This window comes from Zonotrichia albicollis, chromosome 1 (assembly GCF_047830755.1).
Source record: "Zonotrichia albicollis isolate bZonAlb1 chromosome 1, bZonAlb1.hap1, whole genome shotgun sequence".
NCBI lineage: Eukaryota > Metazoa > Chordata > Aves > Passeriformes > Passerellidae > Zonotrichia > Zonotrichia albicollis.
The window spans coordinates 102747533-102764945 of record NC_133819.1 but is presented as its reverse complement, the minus strand read 5'-3'; the positions used below and the strand labels follow the sequence as shown (position 1 = coordinate 102764945).

At 38.8% G+C, this 17413-nt stretch overlaps 1 protein-coding gene across 12 annotated transcripts in view; it reads right to left on the bottom strand.

Annotated features, from left to right (window-relative positions):
* Positions 1–17413, bottom strand: part of PIEZO2 (piezo type mechanosensitive ion channel component 2) — a 286911-nt gene that overhangs the window by 85000 nt on the left and 184498 nt on the right. For 9 of the 12 annotated variants that reach the window (XM_074548447.1, XM_074548364.1, XM_074548434.1 and 6 more), the window contains exons 8-13: positions 14682–14850; positions 9439–9570; positions 8318–8356; positions 6849–6987; positions 6377–6513; positions 4059–4295 (exon numbers count right to left, since the gene is read on the bottom strand). In XM_074548447.1, coding sequence (XP_074404548.1) covers positions 4059–4295; positions 6377–6513; positions 6849–6987; positions 8318–8356; positions 9439–9570; positions 14682–14850 — 853 coding nt within the window. The remainder of the gene's footprint in view (positions 1–4058; positions 4296–6376; positions 6514–6848; positions 6988–8317; positions 8357–9438; positions 9571–14681; positions 14851–17413) is intronic. The other 3 variants (XM_074548371.1, XM_074548409.1, XM_074548387.1) reach the window with 3 other exon arrangements.

Below are 17413 nucleotides of genomic sequence, written 5' to 3'. Positions count from 1 at the left end.
TGTATTTTTTTTCTAATGCACAAGACTTTAATAGGGAAAAGAATTGCTCCCAGAAGATGGCTTTTTATTGATATTGCTGCTAACACTGAGCCATGGCAGCAGATTGTCAGTCTGTGTGACTTGTCACAGGTCCCCAGATACCTCCTGGAGCTCTAGCTTTTCCAACACAAACCTTTGATATTGTAAAACACAGACTTTATGCTGCAGTGATTAGCTCTGACTTCCTGCCACACTTACTCCCTTGCTCTACTCGCATTTCCACAGCCAGAGCTGGCTCTAAGAAAAGTCTTGAAGGGTTGCAGATGAAAGAAATGCTTTTAGCCACCTTTTACAGTACAGATTCTATCTCATTTTCAGACCAGGAAACACATATAGCATGCAGACACTTATGCAGAAAGAATTACAGTACACTTCTTTCTGCAGAATACAGTATCCAGTCTCCATTTAAATTCAACCATTATTCAAAGGACTTTAAATTAGGAATAAAGAGTTACTAGTAGATAAACTACTAAAGAGAGATTGATAGGCAAGGCTAACAAGCAAAGGGTGCCTGGGGTGATGTGAACAAAAGGAAATGCATAATCAGCAAAACAGGGCTTATGCAGGGTCACTGGAAGCATTTGTATATATAATCAAGGCAATTACTTCAACACGGCCTTACAGGGAAACCTGCCAGATTCCTTCTGGGAAAACAGCATGTCAGGTGCCCCTCTCAAGTGCCTGTAAACTTGAGCCCTGCAGCATAGTGAACAAACCCAAGCAATTAAGAGATCTCTGTCCAGGGCTGTGGTCTTGTTGGGATGAGAGAGACAGGGTGTGATGCCTTGAATATTTGCAATACAGAGCGACAGGCTCCTTAGGAAGCACAGGCCAGAAAGATGCAGAGGTGAGGTTGGGATTTGCACAGCAACACAGCTGGAATGCATAGACTCTGCCTGGGGATGGAGGATGGACTAGGTAACCTGGGAGGAATGCAGAGACGGGTCATGCATGCACAGACATGGTTAGAAAAGTCAAGACCTGAAACTGAGTCTGGCAAGGCATGTCAAGAGCAACAAGATTTGCTTCTGTACATGCAGAAAAAGGAAGGCTAGGGAAAATCTAGGCCCACTGCTGACACAGGGCATGGAAGAAACTGAGGTAGCAAATGACTTCTGTGCCTCAGCCCTTGCGAGCAAGACTGCCCTTAGGAAACACAGTTCCTGGAGACCATGGAAAAGTCTGAAGCAAGGATGAGTCTTCCTTTGGTGGAACAGGCTTGGATCAGGGAATATTTAAAGAAAATGGGCATACATAAGTGCATGGGTCCTGATGGGATGTGCCCAGGAGCTGGCTGGTGTCACTAGAAGAGGCTACTCTCAATGGCATTTGATCAAACGTGGTGATGGGAGAATTGCTGGAGGAAAGCAAATGTCACTCTTCTCTTCAAGAAGTTCAAGATGAAGGATCAAGCCTGGACAACCTCACTTCAATCGCTGGGAGGGTGATAGAGGTGAGATGTTGGAAAAGGCTTGCTAGAGAAGCGGTGGATGCTCCATCATTGGAAGTGTCCAAGGTCAGGCTGGATGGAACTTTGAGCAACCTGATCTAGTGAAAGATGTCCCTGCCTATGACAGGATGTTGGACTAGATGATCTTGAAAGGTCCCTGCTGACCCCCAACCATTTTGTGATTCTAATGTGATGGAGGAGCTAATCCTGAAAAACATTTCCAGGCAATGAAGGATGAGAAAACCAACAGGAATAGTCAGAGTGTATCCATTCAGGGGCAGTCATGCTTGACCAGCTTCATAAACTTTTATGATAAAACGACTGACCTGGTAGATGAGAGGAGAGCAGCAGATACTCTCTTACTTAGACTTCAGATGCGCACACGAAACTGTCTCCCATAAGGTGGTCTGGGGGAAGCTGATGGAGTGTGGACAGCAGACAGTGAGCTGAACTGAAAACTGACTGAACAGCTGAGCTCAGAGGGTGGTGACCAATGGCATAAAGTCTACTTGGAGGTCACTTATTAGCAATGTGCCCCAGGGGTTAATACTAAACCCAGTCTTGTTCAACATCCTCATTTTTAATCCAGATGATGGAGGAGAGTGTACCCTCACCAAGTTTACTGATAAAACACACCTGGAGGAGTGGCTGATCCACCAGAGGGTCATGCTGCCATCCAGCAGGACCTCGACAGGCAGGAGAGAGGGGCTGGAGAGAGGGGCTGACAGGAACATCAGGGCATTCAACAAGGTGAATGAAGGACAAAGTCCTGCACCTGGGGAGGAAGAACCAGCTCATGTATCAGCTGAGGTGTTGGGGTCCAATCAGCTGGAGAGTAGTTTGGCAGAAACAGCCTGTAAATCCTGATGGGTAACAAGATACAACTAAACCAACAATGTGCCCCTATGACAAAGAATGTTAATGGCTGCATTAGGAGGTGTTGAGAGCAGGTTGAGGAAGATGATTCTTCTTTCCTACTCAGCACTGAGAGGTGAGGCCACAATTTGAGTGCTGTGTCCTGTCCTGGCACCCCAATATAAGAGAGATGGATGTACAGGAGAGAATCCAGCTGAATGGCCATGAAGGGATTGGAACAACTCTCCTATGTAAAAGACAAAGCTCAGGACGAATCTCATTCAATGTCTATATATATCTAAAGGGAGGCATGAAGAGGTTGGAGTCAGACTCTTTTCAGTGGTACCCAGTGATGAGATCAGAGGCAATAGGCACAAATTGAAACATGGGACATTCCCTCTGAACATCAGGAAACACTTTTTTTCCTGTTAGAGTGATTGAGCACTGGCACAGGTTGCCCCAGGATGTAACAAGAGTTTCCACTCATAGGGATATTCAAAAACCATCTAGGCATGGTCCTGGGCAATCAAGATGGCTCTGCTTGAGAGTTGGACCAATGACCTCCAGAAGCCTTTTTTGGCTTCAACTATTGTGTGTTTCTGTGAAAGTTATGGAGTACATTTAATTAAGCTTAAAAAACCCCATTAAACACCTAATGGCTTTATGGATGCGGCAAAATCACCATATACGCACACCAGCTTCCTTTCTTGACAGTATCTGTTTTAGACAAGATATTTGATGATATAGCCAATAAGAAATAATATCAAAGGGAATTAAGTATTAAGACAGTTAAAATTCCTTAGAGATTTATGAAGTTATTGAAAAAAAAAGTAAAACTTCTCTTGTGGAACCCCTTGAGCTTTATCCCTCTTACCAAACCAGCCCTACTGTTACAAGACAAATAATACAGCACTCACTAACTTTCAAATGCATTAAAGACCCAGAAATGGTTGTCCAAAAGGTATTGCCAACAAGGAAGATGTCGTACAGAATCAACTTAAATTGTAATTAGGGGTCACAAGGGAAGTGATCCACTTAGAACAAGGGGAGCAGTGCCAACTAGATGCACTCCCTGAGATGCCCCTCTTGGGTGCTTTAGGAAAAAAAAATCCTATTTTTTCTCAGTTCCTTCTCCAGGAGAAAAATTGCAGAACGAAATGCTTTTTCAAGACATTAAAGAAAAAGTCTATCATGCACTGGGGTCAGCAAATTCTCTTGGTTCTAACCTAAAATGGATTTCAACTCATGCTGATTCAGGTGTAAGGATAAAGAATTAAACCTCAGCCACCCACTGCTATGTGCTGCTGCTTGTGCCAAACCATTAGGGAGTGAGTGGTATTGGTAATTGCAATGACAACACAGTTGCCATCACAGTCACAGACAGATCTGACATCCCATGGGTGTTAATCTAGAGAATCAAATAACATCTGGTTTTGAATCCAGTTTATAAAACCAAACAAGGGAGCAGTTTCAATCCACCAAGTATTTTTTACAGAATTATCATGAAAAGCTAAATGGTGTCTGAACTATCTAGTACTAGCTCAATATGCAATTAGCAGTTTTCTGAACACTCTTTCTAATGATTTACCCTTTGCTTTAGAATTGCTACTGAATACTGTGGATGCACTCTTAAAGAAATGTCAAGAGATTCAAATTTTTATCACAATATACTTTGTGGTTTCATAAATAAATCTCAGCTGTTTGTTACACTTACCTTTGATGCCAGCTCCCCAGGTTCCTTTCTTTTTAAAAAACCAGATACTTGAGGAAGTTCATCATTGTTGAGCTTAATACTCCATATATACTGTAATATTAGTAGTAAATTTCCATAAAAAACCATGAATGGTGAACTGATCATGGCGTATTTCCTTCGGTCCCGAATCATCCACAATGTGCAAGACCAGATCAGTAACACAAAAGTCAACCAGCTGTGATATGTGATGCTCCATGCCTGATGGAAGGAGGAAAGAGAAGAAAAACACATCCACAGATGGATTCAGGAACAGCACAGATGCAGATTTCCAGTTACACTTCATTCACATATTTTCATTTTCATCAGACTCTCACCCATATTAATCCCGTACTGGACCAGCTAAAATAAACCCCTTGGAGAACCAGCAGAAAATACATTCTGAGGGCAAACCCTTGATGCATTAGCTGCACTTTGTAAGCAGACTCATTCCTTCTCATTACACCAAAGTAAAAGAGATGGAAAATATAAATTAAAGCTTGAGCACAGAATTTTTTCTTGCAAAACAGCAGCAAAGAATTCAGAGCAGAAATGGCAAAACCGAGTCAATGGGTACTGCACTGAAGGCCTTTGACAGCATTACAAAACAGCATTAACTCAATACTGCTCTCGCTTTTGTGGAATCAGTTTAAAATGGAAAGCTATGGTGTGCATCCACCCAACCTGAAGAACATTTAGTCTATAGTAACTGTGGTAGATTACCTGAATACTCACAACTATAGAACTATTTTCTACAGCTTTCAGAATTCTGTTTTCGAAAACTTCTCTATTAAACACTGAGGAAAAGGATTTAGGGGTTTTAAGTGCTTTTATCTACATTGTGTTATTGATTTAGGACTTAATTTAGCTGTATATCTGCTGCTATAACTGTGGAGCAACTGCCAACAAAGCATTAAAAAATTATTAAACATTAAGAATATTTTTGACAGGTTAGCTTAGCCCTCCAGGAAACTGTATCTTTTAAGGGTATGTGAGAAACACTGATATGCTACTTCTCCATGCTTGTATGAGAAAATAGCTTACACTGAGCTGTCTTTGGCTGTAGTATAAACAGAATTTCCATCAGAGCATACCACAAGTAAATTCATAAATTAATTTGGATCACATAAAATCAGAAAATGTCATGAAGATAAAAGCTAGCATTAAACTACAAGTAAGTTCTTCAAATGTGTAGTCTTCTTTTATATTGAGAGATATAACCCTGGGAATTAATTAAAAGAGAAACACAGACCTGGTCTGATAGGTGTCTCTGCCCAAGGCAGGGGGTTGGAACTAAATAACTTTTAAGATCCCTTCCAACCCAAGCCATTCTATGATCCTTAGATCATAGAAGCACATGAGTTTAAAAAATAGCAAAAAATTTACTGTGTCAATATGAAAATAACTAATTACTTGTTAATATCTCAGAATGCATCAATCCAGGTCCATATTTTGCACAAGGAGCCTGCCTTATTTACAGGGGAAACTTTTTCTGTTAAAAGACAGCCAATAAAATTTGAAACTTTATGCAAACGAGAGGCAGCCAAGGTAATTTGTTTTACCGCTTTTAAAGCAAAATTGGGCCAAGAAGCTTTATGGTTAATTTCATCATAGTTGAAACTTCTCCAAAACAGTAAAAGCAAAGCTTGCATTGGGAATATAGAAAGACATCTAATCATTATGTGGAAACCTTGGTATAATGCAGTTCAAAGTGTTTGCAACAAGTAGGCTTAAAAACAAGCAACAGCATGAAAAAGAGAAAGAATTGTAATAAATTAAACAACATGAAAGTCTGCCTTGGCACAAAGTTGTATTTTCCTTGAGATCTTTCTGTGTCAATACAGGAAACCAGGCTTTACAGATCCTTTCTTCTCACAGAGTCATTAGATGCATGCATTGCCTAAATTAGGAACCACATTTTTACAGTTTTCTATATCAGTATGACATACATTAATTTTAGAGGTAAATTTCTGAGTGGTGCAAGCACATGACAAACCTGCTTGGGCAGGAGCTTGGGAATCAATAGCAAACTGAGACCCAGTGGTTTTCTGGTATTCAACAGACAACAAAGCCTGAGGTTCCCAGTCCTGGAAAGGTATTGTGTGTTTAAAGGTTTATAACAGACCTAGGAATTATACATTAATAACCTAAAATTATCTCAAAATTATGCAGACACTATCTTGATATCTTTTAAGCCTGATACAAAGACTTGCTGAAAACCAACCAATGAGACTATTTTCAGAAAAACATGGAGAAGACACTTTCATAAAATCATCAGCATACTTTTTATTGCTAGTACTTACCATCATAGCTATCAGAGCACAAATGTAGCTTTGTTTCATGATAAACTGAAACACAGAGACCAGGGCATGTAATTTAACATTTTCCTTTTCCTCCTGAGTAACTTCCTCTTCTTCTTCCTCCTCCTCCTCTTCCTTTTCTAAGTAGAAAAAGAAATTCTTATTTGCAATCCAGGAGAGGATGCATGTATAGAAAGTACATGCATTCTCTCCTGAAAGTACTTTGCTTGCAATCACTCTGATGGCTACTTCAAATCACTGTGTTGGTGGACAAAGTATTTTGGATGGTATACACCTAGAGCCCAGGTTACAAAACTGTTGTATGGGTAACCATCATTGCGAGGTGACAGCATTATTTAACTTTAACAGGCTCAAAGAGCTTACCAAAATGACAATAAATGCTAGAGGCAGGGACTGGAAGTACAGAATAAGAAAAACACATGGAAAAAATGACAATTCCTAGGGAATTTGCTACCTGACACGCCATCCGAGGGCTCCCACTTGTACTGTGGCGTGGAGTACACGTCTGCTTTGGCTGGGCCATTCTCTAGAGGCAGTGCAGGGTGGATGGTGTGATAGTCTGCAGGGTTCCCGTTCACTGTCACCAGCAGCACCTGCCAGCACACCAGAGAGAGGCAATGCATTTACCATGGCTCTTAGAGGAGTGGGACTCCTACTTCTGTGTTTTGCTACTCTTGAGTATCGATGCTAAAAGAGGTTAACAGGCAGCTGCAGTTACTTCCAAGAAACTGATATGTTATAGTCGTGCTGCATGCAAAAGTAACCCAGAACAGCTTTCAAAATTAATAGTTGTTAGATTTTTATGTCATACCAATAGACGTAACTAAAAATTCATCCTTCTTGTTAGGCAAACCACTAGATCAGGATTTTCAGACTTCAGTTCACATCTAAATATTTCCAGTAGTTATTAAAATAATGGCTATAAATGACTTTCCAATTGGAATTATTAGTGGTGAGATCTATATTTGCAGCTGTTAATAAAACCACTTGTGGTAATCATTGTTATTGATTGTACATTTTTGTCATTTGGTAGTGCTAACTCAACACTCTTTCATTGTTTTACTTTTGTGACTTCAATTTCAGTCCTTGTGCTTGTTTCAATAAGGGCTCCAGCAATCACAACCATCAATATCTTTCCTATTGGCAGAAATTCACATGCTGGGGGTTAGTGATGGCAATACGTGCTCAAGACTGACTTTTGCTCAGGCTGTGGAACAGGAGCATATCTTGCTTGTCATAACTATTCACAGGCATGTGCAACAGCCTGTGAACTGTTTCAGAATAGTATTTGGGTTATGTTCAGTCATATCCAGCAACACCAAATACTGGCCATGGAGAACGTTTAGATTAGGCTATGGATGCTCCTAAAATTAATCTCCATCTCCATTCTCCTGTGGCTGCTAAACAGAGGGGACGTTTCTGATTTCAGAGTCTGCTAAGGTCTGCAGCAGTCAAGATAAATGGATCATTTGCTGTCTGCTCAAATAAAGACTTGGATTTTCTGTAATCTGTAAATTGAACTCATATGTGCTGTCGATCATGCTTTAAGGGCCTCAGCATTCCAACACGATTGAAATAAAAAAATATAGCAAAGAAACTAAATCAAATTTAAAGGTGGCTTGCATTAGAAAGCATATTTTCATATCTTATTCAAACCCAATGAAATAGCAAAGATCGTTTGCCAGTTGGTACTACTACAAGCAGTTTAATTTCAAGTGATCAATCAATGGTTTCTAAGGGAAATTATTAAGGAAGCAGAAGACAATTACATTTAGGATAATCAAGATTATAGGGTAAATGGCAGGCTAACCATAAATCTAGAAGTTTTAGAAATGTCATCTAAGGTTTTATCTGTATGTATCATTGTTTGTATTTACACATTGAGAAGAACTGTGAAATTACAAAGACTAGTAGTATACTAACATCCGATGGCTTGTATTCATCTTGGGTCATTGACAGAAGCTGCAAAAAGCAATGCAAGAACAAATTATTACAGAAGCACAGCTCAAGCATTAGTAAGTCTGACTTCTTGAATACACACATGCATATGTGCTGACTTTTGCAGATTTGCACCAAGAAATTCAGAAAGAATTCTTAAAAAGTCAGCAGAATTGTATAATACCATAAAATTGTATTCAGTGTGCCATAGCATTGACATAATTTTACTGTATGTCCCTGTGAATTTGAAACCAGAACTGAGAATGTTGCATTGAAATTTTGGATACTAAGTCAAAGAATTAATCAGTACTGCATTATACTGATTAACTGCTTTCTAATGTCTTTCTAATGATCCAGTGCTTAAAAACTAAGTTTTTAAACAATCATTAGAATTACTACAATTATAAAAATAGTTCCAAAAAATGTTGATACAAATATAAAATATGTTCCTTTATCCATTTACCAGCCCCTTTCCCATTACTATTATTATAGTGGATTTCTTGGGGATTGAGTATATGTGGATTGAGTACATATGAGTGCTCATATGTCCCAAATTTGACAATAACTCAAGAAACAAAATTTTGCAGTGCCGCTGGGGCAGACAGGTGGTAGAGAGCTGGATCCTTCCAGGATATTTAACATAGCTGCCTAAACTGCCTTGCTTTGAATCTTCAAGAAGGACACCAGTGTGCTTAGGAGAAGATAAGCTGGCAGTCCCCAGTCACCAGTGACAGCGCTAATTAGTAGCTACAAGGCAGATCAGATCTTTACACCAGGTTTAGCTCCCTAACAGACTTTCTAGCTGGTTTGCTCAAAGATAATGGCCCCAAGCCAAAAACCCAGTCCTACGCTTCTTAAATGTGGAAGCCAAAAACATAGAGCATGCTTTTCATTTACATCCTTACACTAGCTCCTCGTTTTGTTTCATTCATTGTTACAAAATACATTCCTATTGTATTCTGCCATGCAGATTTGATTTTTATATTAATCAGATATTTTATTTGATTTATATAATCACACATGGAGATCTTGCAAGCTACGTAACACCGCTTCCCTTAATTCAAAGTAATTGTGTAATGCAGAGACCCTTCCCCCTCCAGTCTTACTTTTCTCTCATCAGTTGTGTAGTGGCTTGCATACCACAGACTGCGTCTCCTCTCTGCAGTCATTGGAATTGGGCTGCAGGGAACTTCTTTGTCATCCTCCCTGCTGACAGATTTCTCTTCATCAGGTGTCTGCTAAATGACAACAAATGACAGCACTAGCTGCAGCTCTGTAAATACAATCTTAGCAGAGGAACTGAAATTTCCCCCCCCTGCTGGTGTTCCCTCTCCAAATCACGTCTGAAGCACCTTTTAAAGGCTAATTAACCATTTTTAGCCATATTAACCATACATTAGTGGCTAATAGACTTGGTTTATGGTTGATGACTCTGAGATGACATTTTCAGAAATATTGACAGCTTTTCTATAACTGCTAGTTACATGACACCAGAATTACACAGACCTCCAGGTACTACCTTAGTTTACCATATAATCATACCATAAGCACATAGAAATACATGAAATATAAAACCCACAAGGTGCAATGTCTAATTTTCAAGGCAGTGCATGCTATTTCAGCATCTTTGACCACTGTTCCATAATAACTTTGCTGACAAGCCAATAAGATAAGGACTTGACAAATGGAGCACAAGATGGGTGGAGAATTAGCTAAAGTGCCTTTCTCCAAGTAGGGTAAAGGCTCAAATACAAAAAGGTAGATTGCCATGAGAGGAGCTTCTCAGAGACTGGCACTAGGTCTAGTCCTATTCAAAACTACCTAGATGGAATTGCACTCACACAAAATTTGTGAATGATAAAATTTGTGAACTGGGAGGAAGATAAAATAAAATAAAATTTGTGAATGGGCCAGAAGAAAGACTCACCACCCAGAGATGGGACACCGAAAACTGCACGAGTTTTAACTAAGGTAAAGTCCTGCAGCTGGAATAAACCCACATAACAGTAAAGGCTGTGGACAGACTGTGTGGGAAGCAGCTCTGTGGAACAGGCTCTGGTACAGCAAGCTGAAAAAGAGCCAGCAGTGGACTGCACTCCAGCAGCAAGGAAGGCAGACACGTCCTGGACTGCATCAGCCAGAGTGCTGCCAGCAGATCAAGGGATCTGATTATTCCACTGTGCCTGGCAAGTGTCAGGCGCTACCTGCCACGCAATTCTGGCATCCCCAGTTCAAGAGAAACACAGAAAATCTGGACAAGATCCCACAGAGAATTGTCAAGATGATTAGAGGCTTGGAGAAGCTGAAGGATGCAGGAATCAGGTTTTTTTTTTTTTTCCAATTTACAGCAATAAAATTACGGTTTTAGAGAAGAGAAGGGTAGTCTTCGCACAGGGAGGCATAGTTATAGGAGAGCACGCTAAGGACATAATTTGCTTCGGGGAAACACCTTCTGAGTATTAAAAAAAAATTAAAATTTGACATTTATTTATTTATTTATTCCCCCTGCACCATGAGAACAATGAACCATGCAAAGATTTGGCCCTGGAAAATCTAATTTGAGGCCCTGCCCTCAGACGTTGTTTCACGTGACCTTCCCAAGTTCCTTCCAACCTGGACTGTCCTATGACTCTGTGATTTTCTCTAATCCACATGGTTTATTTCTCCATCTGAGATGGCAAATGTTGTCACTAAGCTGAGGAGGAGGGCAAACCACAGTAGGTTACAGCTTCTCTTTGAGCCCTACCAGAGCCTTGCCTGCGCTGTTCCTCCTGAGTGGCAGCCCGCTGGTGGCCACTGTTCTCATTGCTTAGGAAAAATCCTCTGATGTAATAGAATAAATCAGGGTGCTGGGCAGAGGTCTGCAAAGCTACTCGTGAGAACAGGACATCCAAACATCCCAGCTCATTTTGAAACTTTCCTCATTCCTAGCAGCAAGGTCCTATTTTTTACTTGACTTAGCTAAGCAATGATTATTAATTTAGTTTCACTTCTCAGAGGAAATGGTAGCACATTTCACATATGATTGTGTATTTATATTTGCCAGTAAAAGGGCATTCCTAGCAAAACTGTAAGATGAAATAAACTGATTCTGTGCTTAAAATACTTGCCCCTGCCATTTGACACTTTATATAAATATGAACCATAAAGAACTGCTTATCAAAGGCATTTAGTTTGGCACCAGGGTGACAAAAACAATACAAAAGACCTAAGACACATACAATCATTTTAGTTAAGATATTTTTAGCCTTAGACACAACAGGGAAGGGTGGGAAATCTTGTTTTTTTTTCTCAGAGGAGGAAGAAAAGTCAGAAAATACAATACTAGTCAGAGAAGCACAGTTTGTGAGAGTCCTTTGACTTGCCTAATTTTTTCAATTCTTTCTCAGCAACTCTTAAATATCTTTTAAGTAAAACAGTTATAATTTTTTTAAGAGGAGTCTACATTCAATTGCTGTAGCTCTGCTGGCCCCTGTACTATTACTTACCACTCACAGCACAGAATGAATGGGCTCTATTCATCTATTCAGCACCAGCAGTTACAACTGTGAGCTGAAATCTCCAGAGACAGATTGCTTTTTCTTATTTGCAGAGGTAGAATTTCACAAGACTCAATGTTAGAACAAGTCAGGATCCAAAACAGCAAGCAAAAGAAAAGCAAATCTTCCACTGACTGCCAGAGCCACTTTGCATGAGTAAGATCCATTCAGAATCCCATATGGAGAGCATACACTGAAATTTCATGCATGCCATACTTTGGCACTGTGGTGCACACACAAAAAACTGAACCCTGAAACTGGAGATTTGAAGTGGGAGTGTGTTTCTGTACAATTGTTCATCACCTGCAGCATTTAGAGACAGTCTCAAGTGTATCTGTCTCAAAGACAACTTTTGCTGCCATCCAGGTGGAATTTTATCCACAAGAGGACCCCAAGATGCAATTCACACTAGGAAAAAAAAACCCCCATCAGGTCTACATATTTTACTCTGCTTTTAGCATCAGCTACATCAGTATTATAGCTTATGCAATCTTTTTAGACTGAAAAAGTATTTCTTTCTTGTTTTGTTCAAAACAGTTTTTGTCCAAGAACTTTTGAACAAAATTCCTAAGGTGAGCCACTTCTTACTGTACAGGACAGCAGCATATAGAGAACAACTTCTTTACACCAAACACCTCATATCATTTTGTCTTTGCCATTTATTAAACACCAGGTAGATTAGTAGTGAGATCCTAAATACAGAGTAACTTCAAAATCACCGGGGACTGAAAAAGCAGGTTACTTAGCTCCATAATGAATCAAATGCACCACAATTACACAAGTTTAAAAACATCTCAATGATACCTAGAATTATTCTAGATTTTAAAAACTGAGAATGCAGTCTACAGAGAAAAGCTAGTAAAATAAATTTTAAATCCTGATCTATGACACCACTAAAAAAAACCAAAATGCATGTAGACAAAAAAAAAAACCCAAAACCATAAGGAGGATGTGTGCAAAATACAGAAAATACAGTAAATTTTGCAAATCTCAGCATCTCTTTCTAATGACAAACACTTGCACCACTAACATCCTGTGCATCAAAAATAAGCATTAATGCATGGATACTCCTTTCTTTACAGTGTTCTTTTTTCAAAGTATCTTTTATCTTTGCAGGGAAGCATCATTTCCCTGGCATCTGAAGTTCCCCTGGGAGTGCCAAGACTTAGTATTGCCTTTCATGTAGCCATGAACTTGACATCAATGTTTCTTAAATTAATGTCTTCTAATACTTACTCTAGCTCAACTGCCTGGAAAGCATCTCTAATTTCACTTGCTGGCAGTTCTCAGAGACTGGTTTTAGTGTTTTATGGGAATATCTATCTCAGAGACCACAAGCACTCTAAAAAAAAGAACTGCAGGCAAGACCACTATAGTTCCTATCAAGTCCCTGTAGGAAATTGCATCATTCCCTCTCTCCTAGACAGAAAAACCCACTTCTCTCCACTAAAAAAGCACAGCAACTAACTTAGGTCCAACACCAAACTTCTAGATGGTGGCTGTTGGATGAAAACAACCCAGGTACTGGTAATCAATTCCCAGACTTGCTGAGATCACACAACTCACACTAACTGCATTTCACATGAGGCTACTCCTCTATGGGCAGTTCTCATGGTTTTACTGAGCAGTTTGTGAGATGTGAAGTTCTAGTTACAGCCCCAGTGCTAAAATCATATTATTATCTGGAAATCTAATGTTTCATTTAAAAAGAGAAAAGAAAAATCTAATTTCCAGAAGCTGCAGCTGTAAAAAAAATAAAAGGAAAAAGACCCTAAAAACACCCAATGCCAGAGGGTACTGGATCAAAATGATATGACTTCAGAAAAGAGAGTATTAAGATTTTTGGGAACTTAAGATACGATTTTTAAATAGCTCAAGGTGATGGCTCAGGCATCTGTCACCTTTTGAAGCCAAATTACATATTTGGGGATATGTAACCCCCAAATATCAGAGGTGATGTATTTTGATTGCCTTTTTAAATGTTAAATGGTTACATTATCCATTGTATAAAGAAATATCCTTAAAATAAGAAAACCTTCAACATTTTTACTTGCCTCTACAAACTCCACTAAGTCACAGCAGAGTCATGAGTATTTTCATTGTGGTTTACAGCACTACTAAACCTCAACTTGAAAACTCCCATCAGGCCTCTGAGGATCAGGAAATTAATATAAGTAATGCCTAGGATCATCCTTTTTATACTTTCAGTTTCTAAGCTTTTAAGATACCTCTGGGTTCCCATATACCCATTTTCCTCTGAAATTGGAAGAAGTAAAGGTTTACTTTTTTTTTTCTCCTTGTTCTCTTGCTCTTAAATGAAAGCTGGGATTTTTGCTCATGCACACAGGAGGAAAGGTTTTAAGAAAATTTTTCTATATCTTTGATAAAATTACAAATATATGCTTTGTCTTACTGCATCCTGTGCCAAAAATCCTAGCTCTGTTCTGGCAGACAAGCCTTCGGCGCTGGCATTTCACTTGAATCACAGACTCAGAATCATTTGGGTTGGAAAAGACATTTCAGATCACTGAGTGAATCAAGTCCAGCCATTACTACATATCAACACCTGCTTTCCAAATCAAAGCATTAATGCTCTGCCATTGCATTCCTTGCATAATTGTCCCGATGATTTTAAGAATAATATTCATGTTAGATCAGATTCTTGGACAAACTGAATGAAAACTCCAAATTCAAAGTACCACCTTGCACTTGCTGTCTATTCCCCTTAATTTTCTTCAAGTTTTGCACCTCTGCTAGTGAGCATTTGCCCTGGGCAGTCTCCCAGTCATGGGAAGAGAGAAGGAAGTTACCCTTTCAATGGGCTCCTGCAGCCAGAGACGGATGAGAGTCGCGAGGGTGTAGTACATCACCAGCAGTAAGATTGGGTTGGCGTGGTGGTACCAATGTAACTCCTGGTTTTTGATGATCATCCAAGTGCTTGAGCAGTTTGTCTGAGTAAGAGAAGTGACACCAAACAACCTGTGAATACAAAAAAAAACAAAGCAGCCACATTAGATAATAAACACCAAATCTTAAAAATGTTTAAAAATATTTCAGAGGGCAACTTCAGCTTATGTTTAGTACCAATTGCTCTGTTCAAAAATAGCACCTGCTATCACATCTAAAATGTAGTGAGTATTTTCATTCCACATATTTAGTCAAAAAAAGTGGGTTTTTACAATTGCTTTTCAACATGAAAAATGGGAGTATAATAACATTATATCTACTTTGTCCAATGAGAAAACTTGCAATGATCTGCTCCCCGTAGATCCAGAGCTACAGAAAGTGGGAAGAGAAAATCTGGCTCTAAGTCCATTTGGCAAATCACAGCAACATGACATTTCAGAGAGATTTAGTAAACTGACGTTTAACACCATTTCAGTCATCCTGCCAGGACACAGCTGTAAAGTATATCTTCTTGGCACACTGAACAGTTTACTGGTCTTTTATTTTAAAAACCTAATACTATTAATAAATTGTTATCTAGTAATGCCAATGTTTAGAAACATACAGGGCTCTACTGAACTCGTAGTTTTTGTGAACAAAAAATGAAAATATTCAGAAAGGGTATTGTTTCAGATAATCAAATAACTGAGGAAAGAAAAAGAAGAAAAATTACAAGTATTATCAATGACATGAGATATTTGATGTTTCTGGAAAAACTGGGATTACAAAATAATGCAAAAAAACCCACTTAGTATTAAAAAAAATTCCCAACATTTTCAGTTTAATACAAGATGTTAGATGCCTAGTAGATGTGTTAAATACTGAAAAAAAAAAAACCTAATAGGAAACAATAATTAATCTGTTTTATTATAAAATAGCTCATAGAGTTCAAAAGTTAGGGCATGAGCTACCAGTAGCATGCGTCAGTATTCATTACAAATATTTGGTCTATTGACAAAAGCTTTTTCCACCATAATGTCTGTGAGAGTTTTCATGTTTTACCAAAACAAGGTGTAAGAGACAATTAAAAAGATCTTCTTATTGGTAGAATGATAAATCCCAAACTATTGTCCCTTTGAAAGGGTAAACCAAACACATTAAATAAAAAAAAAAACAAACCCAAAACATGAAAGAATTTCTGCAGGGGGATTTAATTTTCAAGAGTGTCTAAAAGCTTAGTTCTTCCTTAACCTAGTAAGATCCAACATGAAAAGCTGGATGAATACAAAGAGTAAGCACAATATTCAACAGAGGTGTGCTGCCTGAAATTTGCCTTTGGATGCTGCAAAGTGCAAATATTATATTTGCTCTTAATGGGATTTGCTGCATGGGCATAATAGCATTAACTCACAGAAGGAGAGCTCCATAGCATTTTATTAACCAATCTATCAGCACTCACTTCTCATTCTGATTGTCAACAGAGGCCAAAGTTATAAACTTTAGGACCTTTCAGAGCTGTTGGTTAGATACAAAGTTGGGACAAAAAACATTAAAAAAATCCTGCATACAAAGTAAATTGCTGTAATTTAAAGGAGCTGAATGAGCTGTGTTTGGAGCTGACTCAGACTCAAACTTCCATAGCATCCAAGAACATTTGAAGTTGATGTTATAGTTTGGCTCCATCTGGGTGAAATGCGTGCTGGATTGTATTCTGTTCATATTTCTATCAGCAAATAGGAACATCTTCTTTGTCTGCTTTCCTTTCTCCTACTGACTTGTCATTTTTGCTCATCAATGATCAGGGTTGTTGAGCTCCTATTAGTTGCTGAGCTCCTGTTAGTTTAATCTTTTACCTCTGTTTCACAACACAGTTCTCCATCTTTGGTTTGTTTCAAGCGTTTCTATGCAAGCACAGTATGATTCACCCTATTTCTGTCTCATAAGCATCCGAATCAGAGTTAAATCCAATTCTTACTGAAATGCAAAGTCTTTCCATTGACAGTTAGTGATGAGTATTTCTTACAGAAATGAGGGAAAGTTCCTGATGGCTCTCAGACCTTCTGCCAAGCAGACATGACCTTCATATCACATATTCCATTCCTGTAGTATGTTTTATAATATACTATAGCTAGAAAGCCAGATCAACTAATGTTTCACTTTTATCTCCACTGAAAAGAAAACATTCCACATAATCCTAATGGCTAGGAAATTTTATTATGCTTCAGTTATATTCTCATTCTCTTAGCTTCATTTGTTGGCTCCAAATTATTTGTACATTATAATACTGGACTTAATTCTGCTCCCTTCTGGTCCTGCATTCAGCAAATATTAATAAAGTACAGCACATCTTTTCCTTCTAAGTTGCCACATGGCCAGAAATGTAGTTTAATGTCTTTAACTTCAATTTATTCAATGTATTTTGCTTTGTCTCATAAAGCATGGATGTAGAGGAACTGCTCCTCATTTCTGATTTCTCCTTGGGCTTTAAGACCCGTTAGTCACATTGTTAGTCACAACTCAACACAACTTTCTCTGTTTATCGCATTCAAAATTCTCTGTTGTCTTGGGAATGCTCATTCTGTCTGTTCTGGCCTCCAATAATGCTACAAGTTGCAACTCACTCAACATTTATACTTCATCATTTTCCTCAATGATG